At 60.7% G+C, this 14,743-nt stretch overlaps 1 protein-coding gene across 3 annotated transcripts in view; it reads right to left on the reverse strand.

Moving 5' to 3' along the window:
- Window positions 1–14,743, reverse strand: part of ABCA2 (ATP binding cassette subfamily A member 2) — a 36,509-nt gene that overhangs the window by 6,946 nt on the left and 14,820 nt on the right. For 2 of the 3 annotated variants that reach the window (XM_075055351.1, XM_075055348.1), the window contains 29 exons: window positions 14,381–14,540; window positions 13,982–14,110; window positions 13,521–13,688; window positions 13,109–13,205; window positions 12,540–12,713; window positions 12,351–12,453; window positions 11,576–11,690; window positions 11,031–11,221; window positions 10,642–10,792; window positions 10,138–10,342; window positions 9,399–9,563; window positions 8,920–9,100; window positions 8,414–8,626; window positions 7,903–8,099; window positions 7,635–7,817; window positions 7,017–7,201; window positions 6,795–6,915; window positions 6,240–6,530; window positions 4,924–5,142; window positions 4,636–4,738; window positions 3,901–4,229; window positions 3,106–3,319; window positions 2,824–2,929; window positions 2,356–2,467; window positions 1,878–1,938; window positions 1,448–1,622; window positions 1,247–1,362; window positions 830–977; window positions 469–592 (listed from right to left, as the gene is read on the reverse strand). In XM_075055351.1, coding sequence (XP_074911452.1) covers window positions 469–592; window positions 830–977; window positions 1,247–1,362; window positions 1,448–1,622; window positions 1,878–1,938; window positions 2,356–2,467; window positions 2,824–2,929; window positions 3,106–3,319; window positions 3,901–4,229; window positions 4,636–4,738; window positions 4,924–5,142; window positions 6,240–6,530; window positions 6,795–6,915; window positions 7,017–7,201; window positions 7,635–7,817; window positions 7,903–8,099; window positions 8,414–8,626; window positions 8,920–9,100; window positions 9,399–9,563; window positions 10,138–10,342; window positions 10,642–10,792; window positions 11,031–11,221; window positions 11,576–11,690; window positions 12,351–12,453; window positions 12,540–12,713; window positions 13,109–13,205; window positions 13,521–13,688; window positions 13,982–14,110; window positions 14,381–14,540 — 4,736 coding nt within the window. The remainder of the gene's footprint in view (window positions 1–468; window positions 593–829; window positions 978–1,246; window positions 1,363–1,447; window positions 1,623–1,877; window positions 1,939–2,355; window positions 2,468–2,823; window positions 2,930–3,105; window positions 3,320–3,900; window positions 4,230–4,635; window positions 4,739–4,923; window positions 5,143–6,239; window positions 6,531–6,794; window positions 6,916–7,016; window positions 7,202–7,634; window positions 7,818–7,902; window positions 8,100–8,413; window positions 8,627–8,919; window positions 9,101–9,398; window positions 9,564–10,137; window positions 10,343–10,641; window positions 10,793–11,030; window positions 11,222–11,575; window positions 11,691–12,350; window positions 12,454–12,539; window positions 12,714–13,108; window positions 13,206–13,520; window positions 13,689–13,981; window positions 14,111–14,380; window positions 14,541–14,743) is intronic. The other variant, XM_075055350.1, reaches the window with a different exon arrangement.

Below are 14,743 nucleotides of genomic sequence, written 5' to 3' on the forward strand. Positions count from 1 at the left end.
GAGCAGCAAAAGGCTCATTTTGGCTGGGCAGCGCAGCCCTGCAAGCAAGAGACCACGTCTGGAAGGAAGGAGCCCTCGCAGTCCCCATCCCTCACATCACAGCACGGCCCCACCATGGCTCCACCACGGCCCACCACAGCTCCACCATGTCTGCACCACAGGCAGTGTGCAACAGCAGCAGCAATGCACAACCTTGCCAGGGCTCACAACCTCCTCTCCCCACGGGGCTGCTATTCAGGATGGCCCAAGGAACCATTTTCAGCACCACCGGCACCATGCCACGGCTGACCCTCAACTGTGTCCCTTCCTGCACCCCAGTCTAGTTCACGTCCCCTAGGTTTTTGCTCCAGGTTGCGCGGGGGCTTGGGAAGCTTCACAGGGCAGGCGGAGGGGATGTGCCAGCACCATAGAGTCCCCCCAAGCCCCATGTGCCCTGGAGCAAGGGAGGGAGGGAATGAGAGGCCATACCGATCTTGGCATAGTATTCGTTGATGTACTCATTGTAGGCCATCTCCATCAAGCCGTGGCCCAGGTTGTAGTTAGGGAATACAAGAAAGCAGCTCTTCAGGTAGCTGTTCACCACCTTCAGATCCTGTGGGGATGGGCAGAGAGGACATGACCATCAGAAACACCCCTGAGGACCACGAGTGCATGGTAGGATCAGGATCCCCACCAAGATACAGCCTGGTCAGGTCTCACAGCTGACCCTGCTGGGAGCAGGAGGTTGGAGCAGAGACCTCCTGAGGTCTCTCCCAGACTGAGCTGTCCCACAACCTGATGGCAGCTTCTCCTTTCCTGGTGGCCCCAGGCAGAGCTGTGAATTTCATACCTTGTCATGCTCAAAGAGCTGCAGCAGGAACGTGGCAACAGTAGCCGTGATGCCAATGAAGAGGTTGATGACAATGAGGAACACGTAGGCGGAGCTGGGCACCTCAAACCAGAAGGAGGCAGGGTACATGATGGGGGTGATGGACCATCTGGGAAGGTGAGCAGCAAGAGCACACATCAGCATGGCAGGAGAAGGACTGGGCAGCACCAACTGTCAAGCCTTAGGATCACCCATGTTCCAGCCCCATCCTCCCTGGGCTCTCCCACCCCAGCCTTCACAGCCCACCAGCTATGGGAGCTGCAGAACATCAGCCAGATGGGCAGCCCGGAGGCCAGATCCTGCCTGCATAGCCACGGTGCAGATGGGGCATTGGAGGGACTCGTCAGTGCATCGTGACCACCCCTCTGAGCAACGTACCCGTAGAGCAGGAAGAGGGAGAGGACAGCGGGGAAGTTGGTGGGAGACGTGTATGCCGGGAGGTCAAACACAAACAGGATGATGATGCAGCACGTGGCCGGCACCAGGTAGTTCAGCTGGAGAAGACAGAAATTTGTGTGACTGCCCATCCACCCACCTGGCCCGGGGAACTCGGCTGGTGGGGCCATGCACCCTGCTCACCATGTCCCACACGTAGTTGGCCAACCAGTAGATGACAGGGTCGCAGCCGCTCACGAACTGCAGGTGTTTGGCCTTGGTGGCCTTTTCAGCCACGAGGAACACCACGAAGCTCGCTGGCACGAAGGACATGGCCACGATAATGAAGATGGCAATCACCACGTCTGTGCCTTGCAGGCTGCATGGGGAGCAAGGAGGAGAGCAGGGACCCCGTCACCCTCAGCTGCCTGGGGAAGGGCCACCCACACTAGCATGGGACAGTTGTTGTGCACAGGGCAGGTCACAGCACAGGGATCCCCACATCACCACCACCTGGTGCCCCCCCCCCAGCCTGCAGGGCAGAAGCCTCAGCATTCCCCTGCAAACTGCGGTGGGGAGCTCCCTCCCTTCCACAGGACAGCCATCCTCCCTCAAACCCAATCCCCAGACCTACAGGTAATCCAGGGACAGGCTGGCGCTTGTCTTGTTCATGGGGTGGTTGGTGACCGTGATGCCTGTAGGAAGGCCCAAGAAGAAACATGGGAGTGTGAAAGTTGGCTCAGGACAGAAAATCTTGCCCCCAGCCTGTCTGGTCCTGGCTCTGAGCGAGAGGACAGGTTTCTTCCCTGCAGCTCGGCAGGAGCTGAGCTGCCTGAAGCAACCAAGCACCTAGAGGCCAAGCCCTCCCTCACCAGCTGGCAGACAGCATCCTCAGACACACTGCAAGTCCAGGTGCCAGGAGGCAGCACCTCAGGAGGTTCTGCCCCAGCCCACGCTCTGCCTAGGTCAGACAAGGTGAGCGACCCCCCTGCCTCAAGTAGGCACTAGCCTGCTTGCTCCAAGGGGGGACATTGCACTTTAGAGCCTGGTTGGACCACACCCTAAAGCTGTTCCTGATGTGCTTCTGCCCTTAAAAGCCTCTAGGTCCTCACCATAGGCAGCAGGGTTGCCTTTGCTCTTGGGCAAGTTGGCTCGCAGGATGGCGTTGTTGAGAGCGTTGAGGTAGGTGGGCATGCTGTGGTAGCCCTTGTTGTTGTAGAAGACCTGGAAGAGCAGAGAAGAGTGGTGGGAGGTGGCAAGAGAGCTGGGCCCATAGCAGATGTACTGGAAGGGAGGGATGGGATGGGACAGCCACAGGGCAGGCTTCCTGCGCTCACAGCTGTGGAGAGAGCAGGCCACTGCCGACCATGCCGGGCCAGACCTGCTGGGGTGGGAAGCTGCAAAGCGCCCCATGGGGCAAGAGCCCCACCAGATTCCTCGGTGGAGAGCACTGCTGCAGAGCAGCTGGCGAGGGGTCCCTGCTGTGCAGGCAGTGCTGCCTACCCGTTTCTCCCCACCTGTGCCATGGCTGCCACTGCCCACCCATCTCCCAGCTGCCATGGGGTGCAGCGCAGTCCCACCTGGGCCGTTCTCCGGACAGCGATCTTGCGCACCGTGGCAGGAGCCCTGGCCCCGAAGGAGGCTGGGATGGATTTCTGGACGTTGCCAAAGGTGAGTGCCCCATACCTGTGGGACAAGGCATGGCCAAGAAGCTGTGACCACTGTCCCCCCGCTCCGGGAGCGGGGCCACGCTCAAGTATGCTCCTGGCTCCCATCAGCAACCTGGGCAGGTGTCCCCAAGTCCCGAGTCCTCCACCCCTGCTCCACAGCACAGGGCCGACCCTCCCAGCCTTCCCTCTTGCCTGTGCAGCCGGAAGCGGTCCGAGGTGTAGAGCAGATACTCGGAGACATTGCGCCCTGTGATGTCTGCCAGGATGTCCCCCGTCACCACCTTCATCTGTGGAGGGTGGCCCCCCACACCGCTGGGGCAGGAGAAGCCGGTCCCCTGCATGGAGCACGTGCACTTGATGGGCTCGTGGATGATGTGGGGCAGGGCAGGGGCCGAGGTCACGGTCTCTGAGGAGCAGAGAGGGCAGCTTACAGCCAGGCTCCTGTCTGCCCTGGCTGCCTGGGTCAATGTGGGGGCGGCGGGGCGCTCAGCTAAGGAGTCCTGGCTGGGCAGGGAGGGAGCACTCTGCCCCACTGGTGTCAGCTCCCGCTGGGCCAGAGCCTGGTCTGTGAGAGGGCTTTTGTGTCCTGGTGACCAAGAGGGACCAAGAGATGGATGTGGGGAAAAACTCTGGGGGACAGAAATGGTTCCAAGAGAGGGCATGAAGTGTGGCTAGAGAAAGCAATGGCTGGGGACCAAGCAGCCAGCCCAGTGAGGGTGACACAAGGCTGGCCACAGGGCTCTCAATGGTGTCACTGCCCCAGGGAGCTCCACCAGCACTGCCAGGGCTGAATGGGGAGCAGTGCTCCTGGGCCAGCACTGGCCCTGAGCCAGAAGTTCAGCCCAGCAGTGCTCTGCTGTGGCCAGGCCAAACTGATAGGCACTTCCAGGGGTCCCTGGAGCTGCTTCTGCATGGGACATATGTCATCTCCCTGCTGGAGATGAATCCCAGGCCTGGACAGACTCAGGCACCAAGCACAGGCGATACCTTTGACGGCAGAGGAGAAGGTTGTGGAGTTCCAGGCACGGGGCAGATCCTCATCCACTGAGACGGGGTAGTCAGAGGGGGCCGGGGATGGAGGCGGTGGCACAAAGTTGGAGAGCGGCAGGCCCTGGGTGAAGGAGTCAATGCACATGGCATCAAAGTACTTGGCCGCCAGCATCTTGGACTCGTTGCTGTTGAGGTTGAGGGTCTGCATGGGCTGGTCCAGCGTGTTGTTGAAGGCCGTCTTGAGCACGCAGGTGGCCCCCACACCAGAGGGCAGGTGGAAGGTGTTCACCAGCTGCTGGGGGCTGGCATCAGGAGACAGCCTGATGCTGCGGGGAGAGGAGCGGGTGAGGAGGGGCAAGGAGCAGGAAGCATGAGTCTCATCACCTTGGCCATCTTCTGCTGGGACTTCCCCAAGGCCTTGGCACACATCATGACTAAATGGGCATGGGCACCGCAGTGGCACACACAGCCCAGGCCTGGCATGACCCAAGCTGCTGATCACAGCCAGCATTGGGGCTGGCACCTCTCCCAGAGACACCCTGGGGAGGATGGAGGCTGCTTTCTGCAAGGGGACATGCCACTGGCCAGGCTCTGCTCCAAGCCTGAGCCAGCCCTGGTGCCAGCCCTGCTGTGGGCTGCCTTCCCTGCTGCCTCCCACCACAGTCCCAGGGATGGAGACGGGGATGGGGATGGGGCATGGGACACTGGTCACCAGTGAGCAGTGGCTCTCACCGGTACTCACGCCGCTCCTCATTGGCGTAAGGAATGAAGTTGCCCTTGGGCTGGGTGTAGTTGTGGTACTGCGATGGTGAGAGGATGAGGGGCGGCAGGTCACCTGTGGGGACAAGGACAGGAACCCACTTGCACCTGCAGCACCGCTGCGCACAGGCAGACTGGTCAAGCACCTATGAGCCTTGTCCTCCCACCCCCCACCAAGCTAGTGTCCCCACCAGCCACACTGGGGTAGGCAGATGAGGCCACCAGCAGCCGCCAGCGTGCAGGTGGGTAGCTTGCAGGCACCTATTTCGGGCACAGAGAGTGCCACTGTCATGGCCACGCAGACAAAGAAGGCAGGCAGGAGGATCTGCGAGAAGAGGGCCTTGGTGTTGCGCTTGGCACAGTGGAAGCGTTTGACGATCAGCCCATGGAACTGGCGCAGCTTCAGCCATGAGCCCTCCAGCTTGAAGCTCCCCTGCCCGGCCAGGTCATGGTCCTCTGCCTCCACCTCTGCCTCTTGCTCTGTGAGGGGAGAAGAATGTCAGCCCCCCGGCACGGCCTCTCCCACACCCACCTTGGCCTCCAGGGAGCTGAGCTAGGCACTGAGCCAGGCACAGCCACCCCAAGGGACAGGGCAGCACCCACCCCTGATGGCCACTGAGCCACAGCAGCACCGCAGCAGGAAGCGAGGCAGCTGGCTAGAGGGTTCCTCTTGGCCCAAAATGGGAAATTTAGACAACAGTTTTAAAAAACCAACCCAAATTGGTGCTTTTTGGCAGCACCCCTCCATTTTCCCATCAGCTCTCCCAGCTGGTGAAGGGTCAGTGCAGTCAGGAGCAGAGGATGGGACATGGGTGGGGGGGACCCAGCAGTCATGGGGCTGGGGCTCAGGGAGCTCTGCAACTCTCTGCTCTGCCTCCCACAACCCAAGTCATCACACTCAAGAGCAGCCCCAGCTGTGGAGGCAGGGTGGTGCATCCCTGAATTAATCACCAGAGGTGCCGAGATAACCCAGAAAAGTGTTTGTGAATAAAAGAGCAGCCTCCGGGCACCTGCCTGCATCCACCATCCTTCGGCAATCCCAGCATCCGGGTAGAGAGAGCCCCAAGCCCGAGTCAGGGTATGGAGGGCAAAGCCACCAGCCAGAAGATAACTCTGTGCCCAAGGGCCAAGAGGAGACAACCCGACTGGGTGCCAGCACGAGGAGTGAGCGCGTTAGTGGGGTAAGTCTGCAAGGTGGCACCCGTGGGATCCGAGGGAGGCAAAGCGCAGAGCTAAGACCAACTGCACCCACTGGCTCCGTGTCTCAGCACAGGACCCTCCCACGTACTCTCTACCAGTTTGGGGGTGCAAACTGGTGGAGGCACCCATTCCCAGCCCTCCCAACCCAGGCTGGAGTTCTCTGGGTGCAGGATCGGCGGATGCATCAGACTCCCTGTGGGGTCTCACCCCAGCATGGTCTCGCCCCCCACCCCTGGCACACCCACATGCCCCAGCAAGGCCAGCTCTGCTCTGCCCAGGTGCACGGACGGGCGCCGCCACTGCCCTGGCCACCCTCTGTGTCCCAGCCGAGCGCCTCCCCCGGCCCCTGCCGCTGGTCAGGCACCGGTGGCACAAACCTTGCAGACTGATGTTATCGGGGTCCTGCCGGTTATCGAACAGGGGCGCATAATCCCCAAAGAATTCGGAATAAGCCCCACCTTCATCACCCCGCACGGAGCCCACTGAGGAGGCCGACTGCAGGGATGCCTGCGATTGCGCCAGCTTGGAGCAGGTCACCAGGTTGCTGAGCTCCACCTCGGGCTTCTCTGGCACAGTGGCTTCAGCAAGGGGCTCCCCATTGGCCTCGGGTTTCGGGCCCAGCTCGGGGGCAGGTGGCCGCAGAGCATCCTTCTTGGACTCCTTCATGTCTGGGGAGACAGGGGGTTGCCACTGGCGATGCCATCCTTCACCATGGTGTGGCACAGAGCAGGGACAGATCTGCTCTGCAAACCCAGAGAGCAGAAGCTGGCTGCCCTTGGCCAGGATGGGCTCCACTGGAGACCACACCTCCCTTTGGGAAAGGAGACTCCTGTGGTCATGTGCAAGGACAGAGGAGCCACCAAGCCCCATGCAAAGGCACACAGCCCCTCACCAGCCCGAGCAGCACCATGTGCCCCCCCCAGTGCCCATACCCACGTCGCTGTTCTCCAGAGATTGGTCCTCCTCAGACACCTTCAGGAAGACCTCCTCCAGTGTGGTGTCCATCAGCCCAAAACTGGTGAGGTCCAGTTCCTCCAGGCTCTGCTCCAAGTGCTGCAGAGGCAAAGTGCTGCGTGAGGAGGGCAGGAGGTGCCTGCAGTGCCACGGCCCCCCATAACCACCTGCCTGCCCACCTCGCCAGCCCCTGTGGGTACCTGGAAGAGCCTCTCAAAGCAACCCTTCTTGACAGCCTCGCTGGGCAGGATGTAGGAGAGCTCAGTGTTGGTATCTGAGATGAGGAGGCAGGAGGCCACGTATTTCTTGATGAACTGGGAGACGCGAGGCTCAGAGCAGGGGCTGATGGAGGAGTGGGCGGGGGGGCTGTGCGGCTGGCCTGGCTCTGTGGCAGAGGGGCAGCACTGGTCGGTCACTTTGCACCTGGCTTCCAGGACCCACCATGTCCACCCTATGCCCCAGTGCCGCAGCGGCTCCTCCAGCCTCTATTGTGGGGTGCTCGTGGCTTCCTGGTTGCCCTGCCTGGCCTGGGGACGATGCTCTGCACCATGGCCCATGCTGGACGTCTCCATGGGTAGCCCACGGGTCAGACAGAACCAGCGCCTGGAGAAAAATGTCACCACGCAGGGTCTAACCCGGGACCCAGGTGGGAGAAATCAAGGCTGAGCGATGCCACCTCCTACAGCCCTGTCCTGTCCCCCTCCACCCTCCACGTGGCCTAAGGAGACTCGGGGTGGGAGCACTCATTTCTTTCCTGGACTGAAGAAGGGCTGGTCCCATCTACTCCTCTAAACACAGGGTCCCACTGCCCCCCAGACCTGTGCCATTCCTGGTGTCCGACTGCTTTTTCACCACTGTAAGCTTGTAGCCGTCACCGTAGGTGCTCTTGAGGAAGAGTGGGGAGCCACAGCACTTGAGCTTGCCATGGGAGATGATGGCAATGCGGTCACCCAGCAAGTCGGCCTCATCCATGTGGTGTGTGGAGAGCAGGATGGTCCTCCCTGATGGTGGCACAGAGCCTCAGTGGAGGGGCCAGGGCCACTGCAGACAGAGGAGCAACACTGGGCTCTGCCCACCTCTGCTCACCTGGCTTGTACTTGAGGATGAGGTCCCAGATGGCCCTGCGTGCGTATGGGTCCACACCAGCTGTGGGCTCATCCAAGATCACGGCCCGTGATCCACCCACGAAAGCGATGGCGACTGACAGCTTCCTCTTCATGCCCCCCGAGAGAGTCTGCACCAGGGAGTGGCGTTTGTTGGAGAGCTCCAGGTCCTCAATCATCCTGGGGACATGGGAGAAGCGCCACGGATGCCGGGGCGGGGCCGTACTGGCGCCCAGTGCCTGTGGGGGAGCACATGACGCCTCTTCCCCCCACCTATGGCCCTCGGCCACTGGGACAGCCCAGCTGCAGCCAGGCTACAGAAGCATCTTCTTCTGGCTTCCACAGCCTGATACCCCAAGCTTTGGAAAACACTTGGTGAGCTGCTCCAGGGGACATCTCTGCTACCAGATCACCCACCACAACTCAGCCAGCAGGAAGGGGACCCACTCATGCAAAAGGCGCAGATGGGGCAAAAGGAGCTGGAGGGTGCCTACTTGTCCATCTCCTTGCGGATCTCCTCCTCTGCCATGCTCTTGAGCTGTGAGTAGAACCAGAGGTGCTCCTCCACCGTGAGCCTATCAAAGAGCACGTTGTGCTGGGGACACATGCCCAGGTTCTTCCGGATCTCATCCATCTCTGTCCGGATATCATGGCCGTAGATGGTAGCAGAGCCCGAAGTCGGAGGGAACAAGCCAGTGAGGATGGACCTGGATGGATGGAGAAAGGCAACAAGATGAGGGACCTTGTATGCCTCCATCTGGTCCCAAATCCAACCACCACCTCCAGGAGCATCTGCTGGGCCCCAGGCAGAGCAACGTCAGTGCAGGGCCATGCGCCAGCTGCCTGTCCCCATTTTGTGCCACCCCCAGATCCACACTGCTGCCCTTTGGGCATGGCACCAGCTGCCACAGGGCCCTGCAAGGCCATCACACAGCACTTTCCCCACCCATTGCAGCTGGCTAGAAGGACATGGCCCATGTCCGCCCTGATAGGCACTCACATGGTGGTGGTTTTGCCCGCGCCGTTGTGCCCCAGGAAGGACACCACCTGGTTCTCATAGAGGTTGAGGCTCAGCTTGTTCAGTGCCAGCTTCTTGTCCGTCTTGTAGACCTTGGTGAGCTTGTCAATGCAGACAACCAAGGGGAGGTGGGTTGGCTCCTCCTCAATGCCCCGTGTCTCCTCTGCCATGAGAGAAGGATGGTGAGGAGCCGGGAGGTGGCAGGAAGGCTGGGCTTGCAGGGGGGCTCCCCAAGGGATGAACCTCCCTGCCTCCATCCCATAGTGGCTGTGTTGGCCCATGGCCCCTTTCCCTCTGCTTCTCACCAGCTTCTCCCCTCCCGCTCCCAGACCAGCAGTAGCACCTGGCCCAGGATCCTGCCCCAACAAGGGCACAGGGGACACACAGGGGTCCATGCAGGACCCTGCAGCAGAGCCAGGGCCATCCCCGGACCACCTCCCACTGCCTCTGCCTGCCCTTACCCAGCCTCCGGCTCTCCATGGCACAGGCCTGATCCTCCTCCATGATGCTGAGGCGGGTGGTGCGGGACCAGGGCCAGGTCCACTCCCAGGTCTCCACTCGCCCATTGCCCAGCCAGTAGGACTTCTGGAAGGGGAAGTACCAGGGCCGCGGCAAGCCGAACATGCCTGCAAGCACAACCCCTATGGAGTGAGGACCAGCCCTGCACCCATGTCTGTACAGAAGCTGGCCAAGGACTGGGGCAGAGCTCAGCATGGCTATGGGACTTGGAAGTTTCCCCAGCTCAGGGACATCACTGCAGGGTGGGGACTGCAAGCACCCCAGCCAACTGGGCTCAGGGCAACACTGCTGGGCAGTGCAAGGAAGCAAAGTCCTTTGGGCTTTGGGTTGGGCCTGGCTCAAGCTTCAGTTTTACCAGGAAAGCAAAGGAAGCATGTGAGACCCCTCCCCAAGCAGGCAATAAAAGGGAATAGTGCTCCAGCCACCGACAGCTTGCTTTGCTACAGTTGGCCAGTGAACTGAGACACACAACTAAAGATCTCCAAGGAACCTGCTGGTGTCACCAGTGGGTCAGGGCATGTGGGCACATGTCCCCAACAGGGCACACACAGGGGACCCTGAAGGCACACTGTGCCAAATCCCACCATGTCAGGGCTGAGCACTGCCAAGAACCAGCAGGACCTCAGTGAGGAGGCTCCCTTAAGATCAGAGGTGCCCTCATGCCCCACCGCCCACACGTACCCGGGTGCACAGCTTCAATATACCACGTGAGCACCCCGTACACCACGGCATCCACGATCAGCATCATCATGGACAGCAGGAGATTGAAGTCATCTCCTTCTACAGGCGACTGGCTGAAGGTGTGCCACTGGATGCCCACGCCGGCCACCTCGTACAGCGCAAAGTACTTGGAGCCCAGCCCAAAGGCTGTGGTGGACATGAGGGACTGCGGAGACATGGAGGGAAGGTAAGGGGACGTCAGCAGGAACCACAGGCCAGCTCTGGAAGAACAGGTTGGGGCAAATTGCTACCCAGTGCTACCCCACCCAGCCCCGTGGAGATGGTCCCTGCCCTGGGAGGTCCCAAACCTTCTGGAGATCCCTCCAAAGCCCCATGGGGAGTTGGTTCATACAGGTAGAGGTTTGCCCAGGGCTTGGTGACAGCTTGGTGGCCTGTGTACTGGGCATGGGGTGCCTGGAGCAAACCTGGGGCCAAGCACCTCCCCAGCAGCTGTAGCCAACTCACCGCTATGCACTTTTCAAAGGCTGTGATCTTGTCATGTGCCACCTCCTCCCTGATGGCCACGTACATGTAGGGCACGTAACTGAGGAAATAGATGATGCCGCCGCAGGCGGAGGCCAGCTTGGCCTTGGAGTAGAGCACCGACACCAGGAAGCTGCAGGGAGGATAGCATCACCTCAGATCCCACCCCACCAGGGCTTTCCCCACACCATCTGATTTTGGTGGTGTTGAGGTGATAAATTGACCTCTCAAATCAGCTGGCTGGGGGGACCTGTGCCCCTCCACTGGCCCTTGGCCTTGCCCACACAGCTCCCAGCACCCTCGCCCCATGGCACAAGGACCCCAGCAGTACCCGTGCCCCCTCACCCCATGGAGTGGACCAGGCAGCTCACCAGAACATGATGGTAGCCACTGCGTAGATGGCGAGAAAGAGCCAGATGATGAGGACATCACTGTGCATCAGGACCTTGCCGTACTTCAGGATGGCGGTGAGCGCCGTGACAGAGATGGAGAGCTGGACGAAGCCAGTGATGAACCAAGCCACCCAATGCACCGCATTGTTCAAGCCCATCATCTTCATCACCTGCGAGGACAACACTGCTCTGCGGGGCTGTCCCCTGCCCTGTGCAACCCTGCTGCCTCACTCACTGGGGCTGGGAGAGCAACGGGCAGCACCGAGGGGTCCCTGGGGGCTGCTGGGATTGGGCAGGCCACAGCACCCTGGCACAGGGTGCCAACAGGCTCAGCTCCCTCCGGTGCTGGGCAGCGCTTGTTCCAGGGACACTCGGAAGGACTGGCTCAGCCCAGGGATGTGGCATCTGTGCCCACACCAGCTCACGCAACCCAGAGGCATGGGGAAAGTGCCCATGGATGCAGCACAGGACTCAGAGCTCAGAGGTGTCAGCTCCTCCTCAGGGATCTCTCCCGCCATCCCCACCTCTTTCAGGCGATGCTCCTTCTCTGTCACAATGTGCTGGATCATCATGGCCACCGAGTAGACCCAGGAGATCACCATGCACAGGGGCATCATGTGCTCAATGACGAAGAGGAAGCTAGTGGTGCAGAGGAAGAGAGGGGAGAGCTGGATGGTGGCACCACCACAGAGACCCAGGGAGACCCTCAGGCACAGGGAAGCGGAAGGGCTCTCCTACCACCCAGGGACAACCAGCCCTCTGATCTGGCAGCTGCCTAGTGCCCTGAAAGAACTTCTCCAATGAGCCCATAGGACAGTCTGGTGTCCTGGCTGTCAGGTCCTGGCATGCAGGTGGGCAGCAGCCGTGGGCTCAGCCCAGTGCCCTGCCTACCTGGTGTGGATGGGGCCCTATCCACCCTCCTGCCCTGGAGGGCTGGTGGCTCTAGGACTTCTCTAGGTGGTTCCTCCAGACCACTGCATTCAATAACCACTGACACACCCACGTGGCATCCATTCACCACAGTCCTCTTGTTCTCCCCAAGTCTTTCAGCCTCCAAGACACCCTGCAGCCATGAGTTTCTCACTTCAGCTGCAAACTGGGCACAAAATCCTTCCCCTGCTTGCCTAGCCTGCTGGTCCAAGGAACAGAGCTTAACAGGTTGCTCATCACTCCCAATGTCACCAACCTCTCTCAGGTCCCCAGACTTGTCCCCTTTTCCCAGCTGAAGTGTCCTAGCCTGCAAAGAGGAAGAGGGAAGATCCTGCCCCTGCCCACCCTGACCATGCAGGTGTTACTCACTCATCCCGGGTATAACACGGGTACGGGAACATCTGCACATAGTTGCCGGGCTCCACCACATCGTGGCCAACAAACGTGTTGATGAGGGCACGCTCCATCATGTCTGGGGAGGAGGAGAAGCCAGGCTGAGCAGGAAGTGCAGGCAGGGGCTGGGTATATGGGCAGCTGTGGCAGGGAGCTGGCACTCACCCTGGATCCAGACAAAGCCGTAGAGGAAGTAGAAGCGGCCGCCGGTGTTGGGGCCAGGCCGCCAGTATGCCCGCCGGATCTCATTGGTCTTCTCCGTGAAGCTGGAGTTCTGCCTGATCTTGTACATGACATGCGGGGGCAGCGAGCCATCCCTGTTGGTCTGGAAGATGACACCTGCAGGCAGCAGGAGAGGCACCATGGGAGATGGCCACACCAGCTGGCCTGCAGCAACGGGCAGGGACATGGAGGGGTTCAGTGCATCCCAGCTAAGGGCACCACAAGGGCTGCCATGGATGAGGAGGGTGGGCATGGCCCTGGCATGGGATGCAAGGGCACATGGACTGCAGGCAGCGGCAGTGGGAAAGCCAGGACAGTGGCAGGGTGTCGCACCTGGCAGGGCTTGGCCAGGGGCAGAGGACAGGTACCATGAGATGGTCGGTCCACTCATCCACCCAATGCATGCACCAAGGGAGCCACGTCCCAAAGCCAGTGGTCCCAGCCTGGGGCACAGCTGGAGAAGGACATGGCTTCAGGGACCCCTGTGAAGGGGCTGGTTCCTAGGGACATACTGGCAAAGACCGTGACGTTGTCCTGGTAGGCCTGGTTCAGCGTGTAGTTAACGATGCTCTCCTCATCTGGGAAGCCTTTGAAGATGTCCACGCTGACCTGGTAGGAGGGGAAGGCTGGTGAGACCCCACTGGCCCTGACAGGTCTGGTAAGCAGACCCTGCTCACAGTGCAACAAGTACCACCCACAGCCACCCCGTGAGCCCCCGAACCCAACAGTGGATGGGCAACTCCACCATTGACATCTACCCCAAAGCTCCTGACACTGCAGAAGCCACTATCTCCTCCAAGGCTCCTGTCCATGGCTTTAAGGAGATCTGAGTGGACCTGACCCCTCTTCAGCCCTACAGAGCCCAGCTGTGGGTAGTGCGTGCCACTCCAGCACCCATGTTCCTATGGGCAAGCACAACCTCACCTTGGCCATGAAGTGGACCCAGCCGCAGGCGGCATTGTCAATGGTGTCCAGCTGCTGGAGCAGGACGCTGGCATTGGGCAGGGAGAAGTTGCCGTTGAGAAAGTTGTGGAGAACATCACTGTCAGAGACATTCAGGATCTCTGGGTGCTTGTGAAGGTCGGCAGCGAACTGGGACAGGAAAGGAGACACAGGAGGGAGAAGTTGGGATACCGCCTGCCTCTCAGCCCCCTCTCCTCCCCATGGACACAGAGAGGACCCAACGTTCCTCCTGGGGATAGGGGGACAGCATCCACCCTGCACAGGGAACCAGCCTGGTCGTCACAAGAGCAGGGTGGGCACCAATGAGCACCTGAGAGCTTCACATGAAGAAGCTATGAGGTACCTGGGGGCAGGACACCCCCTTCTCCCACCCCTGGGGCAGTAAAGCCCAGGCAGGCTCAGTCCCCACCACACTATCCTACCTGCTGCAGCCAGCGGATGCGTCTCTGCAGCCTGCCCTCCTCCAGGTAGGCACGGATCTCGGGGGAGATGTTCAGCCATGCCTTGGCGTAGTGGGTGACGTTGCCCACGAAGGCAAAGGTCTCATTGGCCTGGCAGGGAGGAAGGTCACACAGCAGGAAGAGGCAGAGGCCCCCCTGCTCTCCAGGACAGCTAGCAGCCATGGAGGCATCTGCCCACTTGCCAGCAAGCATTGCTACCCCAAAAAGGGCCAGGGCAGCAGCCTGCTTCTGGCAGCACTGGCTGGCAGCTGGCCCTTCCTCCCCATTCAGCCTTGGCCCTGCTCCTCTGGGCAAGGAGGTCCCTGCAGAGCAGGGCTGGTGGGAGAGAAGGAACGGGGGTTCTGGCCTCTGCACCCTCACCTTCAGGATGACCCTGTCCACTTCGGTGCCCACTGGTGCATACAGGATTTTGGGATTGCTGGTCATCAGATGCACAAGGAGGCCCAGGTTTCGCTGCTCCTTGCTGGTGAAGCCCAGTGAGCTCATGTTGCCCTGCTTCAGTGCCTCGGGCTCGATTGTCCTGCAAAAGGAGCTCAGGCTGCCAACTCCACTCCAGCCTCAGCACCCCTCACTGCAGACAGTCCCCGCTCCTACCCATGAGGGGGTTTCACACTAACTTCCATGCCAGCACGGTGCTGCCCAGCACAGGGAGCTTTCCCCAACCATGGCACAAGGATGCAGTGCAGCATCCATCTCCCACACGCTCATCAAGTGATGATCAGG

This window comes from Buteo buteo, chromosome 23, assembly GCF_964188355.1.
Source record: "Buteo buteo chromosome 23, bButBut1.hap1.1, whole genome shotgun sequence".
In the NCBI taxonomy this organism is placed as follows: Eukaryota; Metazoa; Chordata; class Aves; order Accipitriformes; family Accipitridae; genus Buteo; species Buteo buteo.